This window comes from Mustela nivalis (assembly GCF_964662115.1).
Source record: "Mustela nivalis genome assembly, chromosome: X".
Classification (NCBI taxonomy): domain Eukaryota; kingdom Metazoa; phylum Chordata; class Mammalia; order Carnivora; family Mustelidae; genus Mustela; species Mustela nivalis.
The window spans coordinates 71,016,077-71,031,242 of record NC_139040.1 but is presented as its reverse complement, the minus strand read 5'-3'; the positions used below and the strand labels follow the sequence as shown (position 1 = coordinate 71,031,242).

The window sequence follows — 15,166 nt, the reverse complement described above, 5'->3', positions numbered from 1 at the left end:
AAACAAAACAAAACCAATAGAACAAAGCAACAAAACTAGGAGCTAGCTCTTTGAAAGAATTAATAAGATTGATAAACCCCTGGCCAGATTCAAAAAGAAAAGAGAAAGGACCCAAATAAATAAAATCATGAATGAAAGAGGAGAGATCAAAACCAACACCAAAGAAATGCAAACAATAATAAGAACACATTAAGAGCAACTATATGCCAGCAAATTTGACTATCTGGAAGAAATGGATTCATTCCTAGAGGCATATAAACTACCACAACAGAACCAAAAAGATAGAAAACCTGAACGGACCCATAACCAGTAAGGAGATTGAAGCACTCATCAAAAATCTCCGAACAAACCAGAGTCCAGGGCCAGACAGCTTCCCAGGGGAATTCTACTAAACATTTAAAGAATAATTAATTCCAATTCTCCTGAAACTGTTCCAAAAATTAGAAATGGAAGGAAAACTTCCAAACTCATTTTTTGAGACCAACATTTACCTTCATCCCAAAACCAGAAAAAGATCCCATCCAAAAAAAAAAAAAATTACAGATCAATATCCTTGAGAACACAGATGCGAGAATTCTCACTAAAACACTAACCAAAAGACTCCCAAAGTATATTAAAGGATTATTCACCACGACAACGTGGGATTTATCCCAGGACTGCAAGGTTGGTTGAACATCTGAAAATCAATCAATATGATAAAATGCATTAATAAAAGAAAGAACAGGGAGGAGGAGTCAAGATGGTGGAAAAGTAGCAGGCTGAGACTACTTCAGCTGGCCGGAGAAAAGCTAGATAGCTTATCTAAATATTGCAAACACCTGAAAATCCATTGGCAGATGGAAGAGAAGAAGAACAGCAATTCTGGAAACAGAAAAATAACCACTTTCTGAAAGGTAGGACCGGCGGAGAAGTGAGTCCAAAGCGAAGGGAAGATAGACCCCGGGGGGAGGGGCCGGGTCCCGGCAAGCGGCAGAGCAACGGCGCACAAAATCAGGAATTTAAAAGTCTGTTCTGCTGAGGGACATCGCTCCAGAGGCTAAACCGGGGCGAAGCCGGGGTGTCAGCATGGCCTCAGGTCCCGCAGGGTCACAGAAGGATCGGGGGTATCTGAGTGTCACAGAGCTTGCGGGTACTGGAATTGGAAAGCCGCCTACAGAGACAGAGCCAACAGTAAGCTCGCAGCTCGGGGTTACGTTGAACCGGTCGCAGGCACAGTGAGCTCGGAGCGCGGCCGGAGGTCATGCAGACGGGAGTACCTGGGCGCCGTTCTCTGAGGGCGCACTGAGGAGTGGGGCCCTGGGCTCTCGGCTCCTCCTGGCTGGAGACCAGAAGGCCGCCATTTGTATTCCCGTCCTCCGGAACTCTACGGAAAGCGCTCAGGGAACAAAACCTCCTGAAAGCAAACCCGAGCGGATTACTCACGCTGGCCCCTGGTAAGGGCGGTACAATTCCGCCTGGGGCAAAGACACTTGAGAATCACTACAACAAGCCCCTCCCCCAGAAGATCAACAAGAAATCCAGCCTAGACCAAGTTCACCTACCAAGGAGTGTGGTTTCAATACCAAGGAGAGCAGCAGAATTCGAGAGGAGGAGAAAGCAAAGCACGGAACTCATGGCTTTTTCCCTGTGATTTTTTTTAGTCTTACAGATAATTTAATTTTTTTCTGCTTCATTTTTTGTTTTTTTTTTCTCGCCTTCTGGTAAAATTTTTTTTTTAACTTTTACCTTTTTCTTTTTTAAAGTTCTTTAACTAGTTTATCTAATATATATATTTTTTCTATTTTATATTTTTCTTATTTGTTTTCTTTTTTTTTAATTCTTTTCTTTTCTTTTTTTTTTCTTTTTTTCTTTTTTTTTTTCTTACTTCCTTTTAGAACGTCTTTTTATCCCCTTTCTCCCCCCTCACGATTTGGGATCTCTTCTAATTTGGTTAAAGCATATTTTCCTGGGGTTGTTGCCACCCTTTTAGTATTTTCCTTGCCTTCATATACTCTTATCTGGACAAAATGACAAGACGGAAAAATGCAACACAAAAAAAAGAACAAGAGGCAGTACCGAAAGCTAGGGACCTAATCAATACAGACATTGGTAATATGTCAGATCTAGAGTTCAGAATGACAATTCTCAAGGTTCTAGCCGGGCTGGAAAAAGGCATGGAAGATATTAGAGAAACCCTCTCGAGAGATATAAAAGCCCTTTCTGCAGAAATAAAAGAACTAAAACCTAACCAAGTTGAAATCAAAAAAGCTATTAATGAGGTGCAATCAAAAATGGAGGCTCTCACTGCTAGGATAAATGAGGCAGAAGAAAGAATTCGTGATATAGAAGACCAAATGACAGAGAATAAAGAAGATGAGCAAAAGAGGGACAAACAGCTACTGGACCATGAGGGGAGAATTCGAGAGATAAGTGACACCATAAGACGAAACAACATTAGAATAATTGGGATTCCAAAAGAAAAAGAAAGAGAGAGGGCAGCAGAAGGTATACTGGAGAGAATTATTGGGGAGAATTTCCCCAATATGGAAAAGGGAACGAGCATCAAAATTCAGGAGGTTCAGAGAACGCCCCTCAAAATCAATAAGAATAGGCCCACACCCCGTCACCTAATAGTAAAATTTACAAGCCTCAGTGACAAAGAGAAAATCCTGAAAGCAGCCTGGGAAAAGAAGTCTCTAACATACAATGGTAAAAATATTACAATGGCAGCTGACTTATCCACAGAGACCTTGCAGGCCAGAAAGAGCAGGCATGATATTTTCAGAGCACTAAACGAGAAAAACATGCAGCCAAGAATACTATATACAGCTAGACTATCATTGAAAATAGAAGGAGAGATTAAAAGCTTCCAGGACAAACAAAAACTGAAAGAATTTGCAAACACCAAACCAGCTCTACAGGAAATATTGAAAGCGGTCCTCTAAGCAAAGAGAGAGCCTACAAATGGTAGATCAGAAAGGAACAGAGACCATATACAGTAAAAGTCACCTTACAGGCAATAAAATGGCACTAAATTCGTATCTCTCAATAGTTACCCTGAATGTTAATGGGCTAAATGCCCCTGTCAAAAGACACAGTGTATCAGAATGGATAAAAAAAACAAAACCCATCTATATGTTGCCTCCAAGAAACTCATTTTAAGCCCGAAGACACCTCCAGATTTAAAGTGAGGGGGTGGAAAAGAATTTACCATGCTAATGGACATCAGAAGAAAGCAGGAGTGGCAATCCTTATTCAGATCAATTAGATTTTAAGCCAAAGACTATAACAAGAGATAAGGAAGGACACTATATCATACTCAAAGGGTCTGCCCAACAAGAAGATCTAACAATTTTAAATATCTATGCCCCCAACGTGGGAGCAGCCAACTATATAAACCAAATAATAAAAAAATCAAAGAAACACATCAACAATAATACAATAATAGTAGGGGACTTTAACACTCCCCTCACTGAAATGGACAGATCATCCAAGCAAAACATCAGCAAGGAAATAAAGGCCTTAAACGACACACTAGACCAGATGGACATCACAGATATATTCAGAACATTTCATCCCAAAGCAACAGAATACACATTCTTCTCTAGTGCACATGGAACATTCTCCAGAATAGATCACATCCTTGGTCCTAAAACAGGACTCAACCGGTATCAAAAGATTGGGATCATTTCCTGCACATTTTCAGACCACAATGCTCTAAAGCTAGAACTCAACTACAAAAGTAAGTTTGGAAAGAACCCAAATACATGGAGACTAAACAGCATCCTTCTAAAAAATGAATGGGTCAACCGGGAAAGTAAAGAAGAATTGAAAAAAATCATGGAAACAAATGATAATGAAAACTCAACGGTTCAAAATCTGTGGGACACAACAAAGGCAGTCCTGAGAGGAAAATATATAGCGGTACAAGCCTTTCTCAAGAAGCAAGAAAGGTCTCATGTACACAACCTAACCCTACACCTAAAGGAGCTGGAGAAAAAACAAGAAAGAAACCCTAAGCCTAGCAGGAGAAGAGAAATCATAAAGATCAGAGCAGAAATCAATGAAATAGAAAAAAAAAACAATAGAACAAATCAACGAAACTAGGATCTGGTTCTTTGAAAGAATTAATAAAATTGATAAACCCCTGGCACGACTTCTCAAAAAGAAAAGAGAAAGGACCCAAATAAATAAAATCATGAATGAAAGAGGAGAGATCACAACTAACACCAAAGAAATACAAACTATTATAAGAACACACTATGAGCAACTCTACGCCAATGAATTTGAAAATCTGGAAGAAATGGATGCATTCCTAGAAACATATAAACTACCACAACTGAACCAGGAAGAAATAGAAAGCCTGAACAGTCCATAACCAGTAAGGAGATTGAAACAGTCATTAAAAATCTGCAAACAAACAAAAGCCCAGGGCCATACGGCTTCCGGGGGGAATTCTACCAAAAATTTAAAGAAGAACTAATTCCTATTCTCCTGAAACTGTTCCAAAAAATAGGAATGGTAGGAAAACTTCCAAACTCATTTTATGAGGCCAGCATCACCTTGATCCCAAAACCAGACAAGGATCCCATCAAAAAAGAGAGCTATAGACCAATATCCTTGATGAACACAGATGCGAAAATACTCACCAAAATACTAGCCAATAGGATTCAACAGTACATTAAAAGGATTATTCACCACGACCAAGTGGGATTTATTCCAGGGCTGCAAGGTTGGTTCAACATCCGCAAATCAGTCAATGTGATACAACACATCAATAAAAGAAAGAACAAGAACCATATGATACTCTCAATAGATGCTGAAAAAGCATTTGACAAAGTACAGCATCCCTTCCTGATCAAAACTCTTCAAAGTGTAGGGATGGAGGGCACATACCTCAATATCATCAAAGCAATCTATGAAAAACCCACCAGAAATATCATTCTCAATGGAGAAAAACTGAAAGCTTTTGCGCTAAGGTCAGGAACACGGCAGGGATGTCCATAATCACCACTGCTATTCAACATAGTACTAGAGGTCCTAGCCTCAGCAATCAGACAACAAAAGGAAATTAAAGGCATCCAAATCAGCAAAGAAGAAGTCAAATTGTCACTCTTCGCAGATGATAGGATACTATATGTGGAAAACCCAAAAGACTCCACTCCAAAACTGCTAGTACTTGTACAGGAATTCAGTAAAGTGTCAGGATATAAAATCAATGCACAGAAATCAGTTGCATTTCTCTACACCAACAGCAAGACAGAAGAAGGAGAAATTAAGGAGTCCATCCCATTTACAATTGCACCCAAAACCATAAGATACCTAGGAATAAACCTAACCAAAGGGGCACAGAATCTATACTCAGAAAACTATAAAGTACTCATGAAAGAAATGGAGGAAGACACAAAGAAATGGAAAAATGTTCCATGCTCCTGGATTGGAAGAATAAATATTGTGAAAATGTCTATGATACCTAAAGCAATCTACACATTTAATGCAATTCCTATCAAAGTACCACCCATCTTTTTCAAAGAAATGGAACAAATAATTCTAAAATTTATATGGAACCAGAAAAGACCTCGAATAGTCAAAGGGATATTGAAAAAGAAAGCAAACATTGGTGGCATCACAATTCCGTACTTCAAGCTCTATTACAAAGCTGTCATCATCAAGACAGCATGGTACTGGCACAAAAACAGACACATAGATCAATGGAACAGAATAGAGAGCCCAGAAATAGACCCTCAACTCTACGGTCAACTAATCTTCGACAAAGCAGGAAGGAACATCCAATGGAAAAAAGACAGCCTCTTCAATAAATGGTGCTGGGAAAATTGGACATCCACATGCAAAAAAATGAAATTGAACCATTTCGTTACACCACACACGAAAATAGACTCAAAATGGATGAAAGACCTCAATGTGCGAAAGGAATCCATCAAAATCCTTGAGGAGAATACAGGCAGCAACTTCTTCGACCTCAGCCGCAGCAACATCTTCCTAGGAACAACGCCAAAGGCAAGGGAAGCAAGGGCAAATATGAACTATTGGGATTTCATCAAGATCAAAAGCTTTTGCACAGCAAAGGAAACAGTTAATAAAATCAAAATACAACTGACAGAATGGGAGAACATATTTGCTAACGACATATCAGATAAAGGACTAGTGTCCAAAATCTATAAAGAACTTAGCAAACTCAACACCCAAAGAACAAATAATCCAATCAAGAAATGGGCAGAGGACATGAACAGACATTTTTGCAAAGAAGACATCCAGATGGCCAACAGACACATGAAAAAGTGTTCCATATCACTCGGCATCAGGGAAATACAAATCAAACCACAATGAGATATCACCTCACACCAGTCAGAATGGCTAAAATCAACAAGTCAGGAAATGACAGATGCTGGCAAGGATGCGGAGAAAGGGGAACCCTCCTACACTGTTGGTGGGAATGCAAGCTGGTGCAGCCACTCTGGAAAACAGCATGGAGGTTCCTCAAAATGTTGAAAATAGAACTGCTCTATGACCCAGAAATTGCACTATTGGGTATTTACCCTAAAGATACAAATGTAGTCATCCAAAGGGGCACGTGCACCCGAATGGCTATAGTAGCAATGTCCACAATAGCCAAACTATGGAAAGAACCTAGATGTCCATCAACAGATGAATGGATCATGAAGATGTGGTATATATACACAATGGAATACTATGCAGCCATCAAAAGAAATGAAATCTTGCCATTTGCAACAACATGGATGGAACTAGAGCGTGTCATGCTTAGCGAAATAAGTCAAGCAGAGAAAGACAACTATCATATGATCTCCCTGATATGAGGAAGTTGTGATGCAACATGGGGGCTTAAGTGGGTAGAAGAAGAATCAATGAAACAAGATGGGATTGGGAGGGAGACAAACCATAAGTGACTCTTAATCTCACAAAACAAACTGAGGGTTGCTGGGGGGAGGGGGTTTGGGAGAAGTGGGTGGATTATGGACATTGGGGAGGGTATGTGCTTTGGTGAGTGCTGTGAAGTGTGTAAACCTGTTGATTCACAGACCTGTAACCCTGGGGAAAAAAATATATGTTTATAAAAAATTATTAAAAAATAATAATAATAAATAAAATAAATTAACAAAAATAAAAGAAAGAACAAGAACCATATGATACTCTAAATAGATGCTGAAAGAAATATTTGACAAAGTACAGCATCCTTTCCTGATTAAATTCTGCAAAGTGTAGCGATAGAGGCTACGTAGCTTAATATCACCAAAGCCGTCTATGAAAAATCCACTGCAAATATCATTCTCAATGGAGAAAAACTGAGAGCTTTTCTGCTAAGGTCAGGAACATGGCAGGGATTTCCATTATCACCACTGCTATTCAACATAGTACTAGAAATACTAGCCTCAGCAATCAGACAATAACAACAAAAAGAAATTAAAGGCATCCAAATCAGCAAAGAAGGAGTCAAATTCTCAATCTTTGCAAATGATACTTTATGTGGAAACCTCCCAACCTGTGCAAATGATACTTTATGTGGAAAACCCAAAAGACTCCACTCCAAAACTTCCTGCACTCATACAGGAATTCAGTAAAGTGTCAGGATATAAAATCAATGCTCAGAAATCAGTTGCATTTCTCTACACCAATAGAAAGAAGAAAGAGAAATTAAGGAGTCAATCCCACTTACAATTGCACCCAGAACCATAAGATACCTAGGAATAAACCTCACCAAAGAGGCAAAGAATCTGTACTCAGAAAACTATAAAGTACTCACTAAAGAAACTTAGAAAGACATAAAGAAATGGAAAATATTATCATATGTTCTCCCTGATATGAGGAATTTGAGAGGCTACATGGGGGACCTGGGGGGTAGGAAAAGAATAAATGAAACAGATGTGATTGGGAGGGAAACAAACCATAAGAGACTCTTAATCTCACAAAACAACCTGAGGATTGCCGGGGGTAGGGAAGTACGGAGAGGGTGGCTGGGTTATGGACATTGGGGACAGTATGTGCTATGGTGAGTGCTGTGAAATGTGTAAACCTGGCGATTCACAGAACTGTACTCCTGAGGTAATAATACATTATATGTTAATAAAAATTTAGAAAAAGAAAAAAGAAAAACCACATGACAAAATACAGCATCTTTTCCTGATTAAAACTCTTCAGGGTGTAGGTCTTTCAACCATTTTGAATTTTTTTATTATATCCTATAAGAAAGTGGTCCACATTCATTTTTTTGCATCTTGCTGTCCAGTTTTCCCAACACAACTTATTTAAGAGACTTTCTTTTTTTTACACTGGATAGACTTTCCTGTTCTGCCAAAGACTAGGTGACCACAGAAATCTGGGTTTATTTCTGGATTCTCTATTCTGTACCATTGATAATGTGTCTGATTTTGTGCCAATAGTATACTTTCTTGATGACTACAACTTTATAATATAGCTTGAAATCCAGAATTGTGATGTCTCCACTTTTGTTTTTGTGTTTCAGAATTGCTTTGGCTATTGTGGGTCTTTTGTGGTTGCATACAAATTTTAGGATTGCTGGTTCTAGCTCTGGTGAAAATGATGGTAATATTTTGATGAGGCTATATTTTGTAGTATTTTGACTGAGACTATAGATCTTTTACTTCTTTAGATAGATTTATACTAGGGATCTTATTGTTTTTGGTACAATTACAAATTAAATTGGTTCCTTGACTTCTTTTTCTTGCTGCTTTGTTATTGGGGTATAAAAATGCAACAGATTTCTGCACTTGATTTTACATCTTGTGAAATTACCAGGTCATTTATGCATTCTGGCAATCTTTTGACAGTCCTTTGGGTTTTCTACATAGAGTATCATGTCTGCACATAGTGAAAGCCTGACATCTTCCATGCTAACTGGGATGCCTTTCACCACCTGAATATCTTTAATCCAAGCATGTCCTCCATGGTAGTGAACTTAGAAGTTCACAACCATTTTGCACTCCATTGCTTCTAATAATTTTTGGTAGGCTCTGTAATCACACTTCCTCCGTACTGCCACATCCACAGCTATGTCTCCCCCAGGTCAACTTCCATACTTCCTACCTTCTAAAAAACTGGTGACTTTTCTACTTGTACTTGAAGATTTGTTCTCTCAGAATTCCAATTGACTTCTTGGGTGCTCAGAATAATTTGATAACTATCTAGATGTGTTCAAGGGATGAGACAAGTTTAGGGTCATTCTACTATTCTGGTGACAATTTTTTAGATATAATATCAAAAGCATAATACACCAAAAATAACTGGTAAGTTGGATTTCATTAAAAATAAGAAAAACTATGTCCACTTTGTGAAACACTCAGTTAAGAGAATGAAAGACAAGCCATAGACTGGAAGAATATCTTTGCAAAACACTCATCTCATAAAGGTCTGATATATAAAATAGGCAAACAAGCAATAATATCAACAATAGCTGAATTATGAAAAAGCCCACATGCCCATCAATTGATGAATGTATGAATAAATGTGGTCTGTGTGTGTGTCTGTGTGTGTATATATATATACATATATATATACACATATATATATGTGTATATATATATATATATATACCACATTTGTATGTGCGGGAGTGTGTATATATATGTGTGTGTATGTGTGTGTGAAGAACCACTAAATTCTACCCCTGAAACCAGTATTACAATATATGTTAACTAACTAGAATTTAAGTAAAAACTTTAAACAAAAACCCATGTTAAAATTTATTTTTACTCCTAGAAAGTTGAAATAAATATCTCTTATCCGGGGTGGGGTGGGGGGTGGGGGGCAGTGACAGGTGGACAGTAGTAGGATATTGTTTAAAAAAAAGGAAATTAAAAATTTATTAAAATTAAAAAATAAAAATAAATGTCTTTTAAGAAAAGCCACCTGGGTGGCTCAGTCAGTTAATCAACTGCCTTCAGCTAATGTCATGATCCTAGGGTCCTGGGATCAAGTCCCATATTGGGCTTCCCACTCAGTGGGGAGTCTGTTTCTCTCTTTTCCTCTGCCTCTCTGCCCCCTCCACCCTCACACATGAAAATAAAAAATAGAAATAAAAATAAAATAGACATCCAGCTCTTGAAATGCAATAGTAAGAAAGCAGTCCAATTAAAAAGGGTAAAATATTTGAATAGACACTTCACCAAGAGATCTATACATGGCAAAAAAAGCATATGAAAATTGTTCAGCATCATGTCATTAGGGAAATGATTTTTTTTTTTTTGGTGGGCAGCAAAGCAAAGTGTATTGAGAAATAGGGTCAAGCAATAGTACAAAGCTCCTGAAGAGGGAAGGGACCCAAGAAAATTGCCCAGGAAATGAAAATTATAATCGCAAAGAGGTAACAGTGCAGACCTATTAGAATGACTAAATTCCAAAACACAAACACCAAATGCTGGCAAAGAGAACAAGAGCAACAAGAACTCTCACTCATTGATGATAGAAATAAAAAATGGCAGTCATTTGAAAGAAATTTAAACAGCTTCTTACAAAACTAAATTTACTCTTACCGTGCAATTCAGCAATTGTGGTTTTGGAAAATTGCCAAAATTATTTGAAAAATTATGTACATAAAAACCTCTTCACAAATGTTGATAGCAGCATCATTAATAACTGACAAATTTGAGGGACACCTGGGTGGCTCAGTCACTTAAGCATCTGCCTTCAGCTCAAGTCCTGATTCCAGAGTCCAGGAATGAAGCCCTGATTCAGGCTCCCTGCTCGGTGGGGCTCCTGCTTCTCCCTCTCCTTTTGCCCCACACCCATTTGTACTCTCTCTCATATGTGCTCTCTCTCTTTCAAATAACAATCTTTAAAAAAAATTGACAAAGTTGAGAGAAAGCCAAGATATCCTTCAATAGGTGAAAAGATTGAAAAAAAAAAAAAAAAGCCATGGCAGGGGCACCTGGGTGGCTCAGTGGATTAAAGCCTCTGCCTTCAGCTCAGGTCATGTTCCCAGGGTCCTGGGATTGAGCCCCACATCGGGCTCTCTGCTCAGCAGGGAGCCTGCTTCCTCTTCTCTCTCTCTCTCTCTCTCTCTCTCTCTCTCTGCCTACTTGTGATCTCTGTCAAATAAATAAATAAAATCTTTTTTTTAAAAAAAGCCATGGTAAATCCACACAATGTAATATTATTCAGCACTAAAAATAAGTGAGCTATTAAGTCATGAAACGACACAGAAGAAACTTAAATGCATAGTGCCAGATGAAAGAAGCCAATCTGAAAATGCTACATGCTGTATAATTTCAACAATAAAATATTCTTGAAAAGGCAAAAATATGGAGGCCATAAAAAGACCAATAGTTTCTAGGGGTCTGCAGGTTGGGGAAGGATTATGAAGGAATGAATAGGTGGTGCTCTCAGATTTTGCTGGCAGTGACACTATTCTACATGATAGTATAATGGTGAATTCATGTCATTATACATTTGTCAAAACCCACAGAATATACAATACATTGGCTCACCAATTTTTTCAATGTATCTCACTAATACAAATGTTACTAGTAGAGGAAACTGCATGCTGGGAATTAGGGATATATAGGAACTCTGTACTTATGTTCAATTTTTCTGTAAACCTAAAACTGCCCTAAAAATAAAGTTTCTTATTTTTAAAAAAAGTGACACTGGGTCCAGATTATTTTTAGTTGAAGAAGTACAAAGGCTACATTCTTGCTCTTTAGGAAAGTCACCAGGAACATCTACATAAAACACGAAACTTCTAGGACATTCCAGAAAGCTTTCATTGCAAAATCCTCAAAAAGAATAAAGTTTGGACTGTGTCCAGGGTTACAAATCCCCACCTTTGGTAATTATCTAGAGGGACTCAAAGGACTCAGCTAATAGTCATACTCATGGCTAATATTTACTTTAATGAAAGAATATAGAGCAAAATCACCAAAGGAAAAAATATATGGGATGAAGTCTAGAGGAAGCTAGGTGAAAGCTTCCAAGGGTTCTCCCTTAAAACAGTCACACAGGACACAATTAATGTCTCCAGCAGCAAGTTATAACAACACATGTGAAATTTTGTCTACTGTGGAAGCTCTTTAGACTCAGTGCCCTAGGTATTTGTTGGGGGTTGTACAGAGGCACCCACCGCTAAGCATATACCAAAATTCCAGACTCCCAGAAGAAAATAAGATGTTCAACATAAACCACATTGTGTGTATAGGCAGTCTAGGCACAGTGAGTCACTCTCACCATTTAGGGAAAATTTTATATCCTGTGTAAGAAACTGTTCACTAGCCAAGTTCCCAGATACAAGCCAAGAGCTAATCTTGTAGTCAGATTTTTCTAATCATAGTAGACTCAGGCCTATTATGTTAACTCCTTTCTGCTTAGGAACCTAATCAAGAATAGATGCAAAAGGAAGAAAACAAAAGACTGCAGAAGGAAAATGACAGAAGACCTCAGACTATTCCACTTTATAGAAGAAAAGTAGTCCTTCACCTTTTCAATACTAACTCTATTCACCACTGAGGCTCCTGACATGATATAATTAATGGAGAGTCACCAAAGCACATATCAGGAGATAAACTTCAGCTTTGTCACAATCTGTATAACCTTGGACAAGATGATTTCTAAGAACTTTCATAGCCATGTCAAAGACTTTACTCAATTGAGTGTCTCCTTTTATACTTGAATCAAAAATATCTCCAACTTTTACTGGACCTATTATTCAACGCATAGATCTATCCATTAAAAAGTTTTATTTTTTAATGTTTTATTTATTTTAGAAAGAGAGAGAGAAAGAGAACTCACATGGGTGGGGAGAGGAGCAGAGGGAGAGGAAGAGAGAAATTCTGAAACAGGCTCCTTGCCCAGTGCAGAGCTCAATCCCATGACCCTAAGACCATGATGTGAGCTGAAATCAAAGTCCAGTGTTTGACTGAGCCACCCAGGCACGCTACCACTGAAAACGGTTTTAATCAGTTAATTCCTTCCCTTCCTTCTCCAGTGCCACTTGTGTGACTTAGGCTCTCTCCTCTAGATCACAGCAATAGTTTGCTGACCTGGTTTTCTTGCTTCTACTCTCTCTCAGATCTAATTCATCTTACAACCTCAGACAGTTTAAGATTCTTAAAAGAGAATTCTACTCATATTGCTTGTACTACCAAAAGCTCTTAATGATCCTCCCAGGGTGAAAATAATTCAATACAAACTCCTGAGCCTATTACTCTATAATATGACCTCAACTTGCCTGATCCTATCTTGTCTCTCACTACTCTCCAATAGCAATAAAAATTCTGGTCAAACCATATCCCAAACATACTCCATGTTTTCTATTCTTGGGACCACTTCCCTCCATGTGAGAGGTCCATTTCTCCATTTCTGTCAAAGGCTTTACCTTTTGTTGAATGGGCACCACTATGGTACCACATCCAAATGTAAGTATTTTTTATCTTTCAACACCTTCCCACCTCTACAAGGACACCGCATGCACATTTGTGTTACAGTCCGTAAAAATTCTACTTGTTAAAGTATCACGTGTATTCTTTTTTTTTTTTTTTAAAGATTATTTATTTATTTATTTATTTATTTAACAGACAGAGATCACAAGTAGGCAGAGAGGCAGGCAGAGAGAGAGGGGGAAGCAGGCTCCCTGCTGAGCAGAGAACCCGATGCGGGGCTCAATCCCAGGACCCCAGGATCATGACCGGAGCTGAAGGCAGAGGCTTTAACCCACTGAGCCACCCAGCTGCCCCTATCATGTGTATTCTTATTTTAGCATTCCAATTAGAAGCTGCAGAAGGATAAGAAGTATGTCTCATTGTCTTTGTAGTCCTGTTGCACCCAGCACACACTTGGAATAGTGGCTTAATTGAATTGAAGTCACTGAAAGCCAATTTTTTAAAAAAAGCTAATGTTGGAATATCTCGGGAAAAATGTAGATTTGCTCCTGATCTTTCAAATACAGCATTAGTTTAACTTTATCCTCATGTAGATACTGGAATCAGAAACATAGAACTGAAAGGAGCTTTGGATATCACTGAGTACCACTCCTCCTTTGACAGGAACATGAGGCCAAGGAAAAAATGTTCTGTAGTCACACCATGAAAGACAAGAAATAACAAGTGTCAGGGAAGATGTGAAGAAAAAGGAAACTGTTGGTAGGAATGCAAACTGGGGCAGCCACTGTGGAAAACAGTATGGGGGCTCCTCAAAAAATTAAAATTAGCATTACCATATGATCCAGATATTTTACTACTGGATATTTATACAAAGAAGATAAAAACACTAATTCAAAAATGTATATGCACCCCTATCTTTATTGCAGCATTTACAGTAGCTAAGATATGGAAAAAAACTAAATATTCATTGATAGATGAATGGATAGGGAAGATGTAGAAAATGATGAGATCTTGCTGTTTGTGAAAATATGGATGGCTCTAGAAGGTATTATGTTAAGTGAAATAAGTCAAACTGGAAAGATTCATAATCATAATTTTACTGATATGTGGAATTTAAGAAGCAATACAAATGAATAAACAAACAAAAAGCAGAATGAGACCTATAAATACAGAGAAAAAAACTGATGGTTGCCAAAGGAAAGGGGGTGGACAAAATGTGTGAGGGGGAGTGAAAAATACAGACTTCTAGTTATGGAGTGACTAAGTCACAGGAATAAAAGGCATAGCATAAGGAATATAGTCAATAGTATTGTAAGAGTGTTGTTTGGTGAAATTTTATTTTCTCATACTTGCATTTTATTCCTTTCATAAACACTATGTATTAAATTATTTATTCTAAGGTCCAAAAAACAAACAATAACAAGAATGTCACATGGTAAGTTACTGGAGGAGCTGCTTTGAGAACTCCTGAGTCCCAGGCAAAAGTTTTAACTGTAAGCACTAATATTATAATGGAACCCTGCTGAGGCAGGGCAGGAGGAAAACTTTTTAATAGGAAGATCCCAAGGTTACCAAGGCACAGCCAGCAAAGGAAGGTGGGAACAAGCTTTTTGAACATACCTCTTGTAACTGAGATTCTTTCTTTTTGGATGATAGATGTAAGTGCCGATCCAGCAAGGAATAAAACCGCTCACCATCCTTTTCAAATTTTTTTTTCCGTTCCTAGATGTGTGAGAGAAAGCACACATTAAGATATCTATATATTTTGGGGGGCACCTGTGTGGCTCAGTGGGTTAAGCCTCTGCCTTTGAAGTCAGGTC

The 15,166-nt window shown here is 38.2% G+C and overlaps 1 protein-coding gene across 13 annotated transcripts in view; it reads right to left on the bottom strand.

Moving 5' to 3' along the window:
• Nucleotides 1–15,166, bottom strand: part of OPHN1 (oligophrenin 1) — a 559,221-nt gene that overhangs the window by 280,439 nt on the left and 263,616 nt on the right. For all 13 annotated transcript variants that reach the window (XM_082716849.1, XM_082716844.1, XM_082716848.1 and 10 more), the window contains one exon: nt 14,967–15,068. In XM_082716849.1, the coding sequence (XP_082572975.1) occupies nt 14,967–15,068 (102 nt within the window). The remainder of the gene's footprint in view (nt 1–14,966; nt 15,069–15,166) is intronic.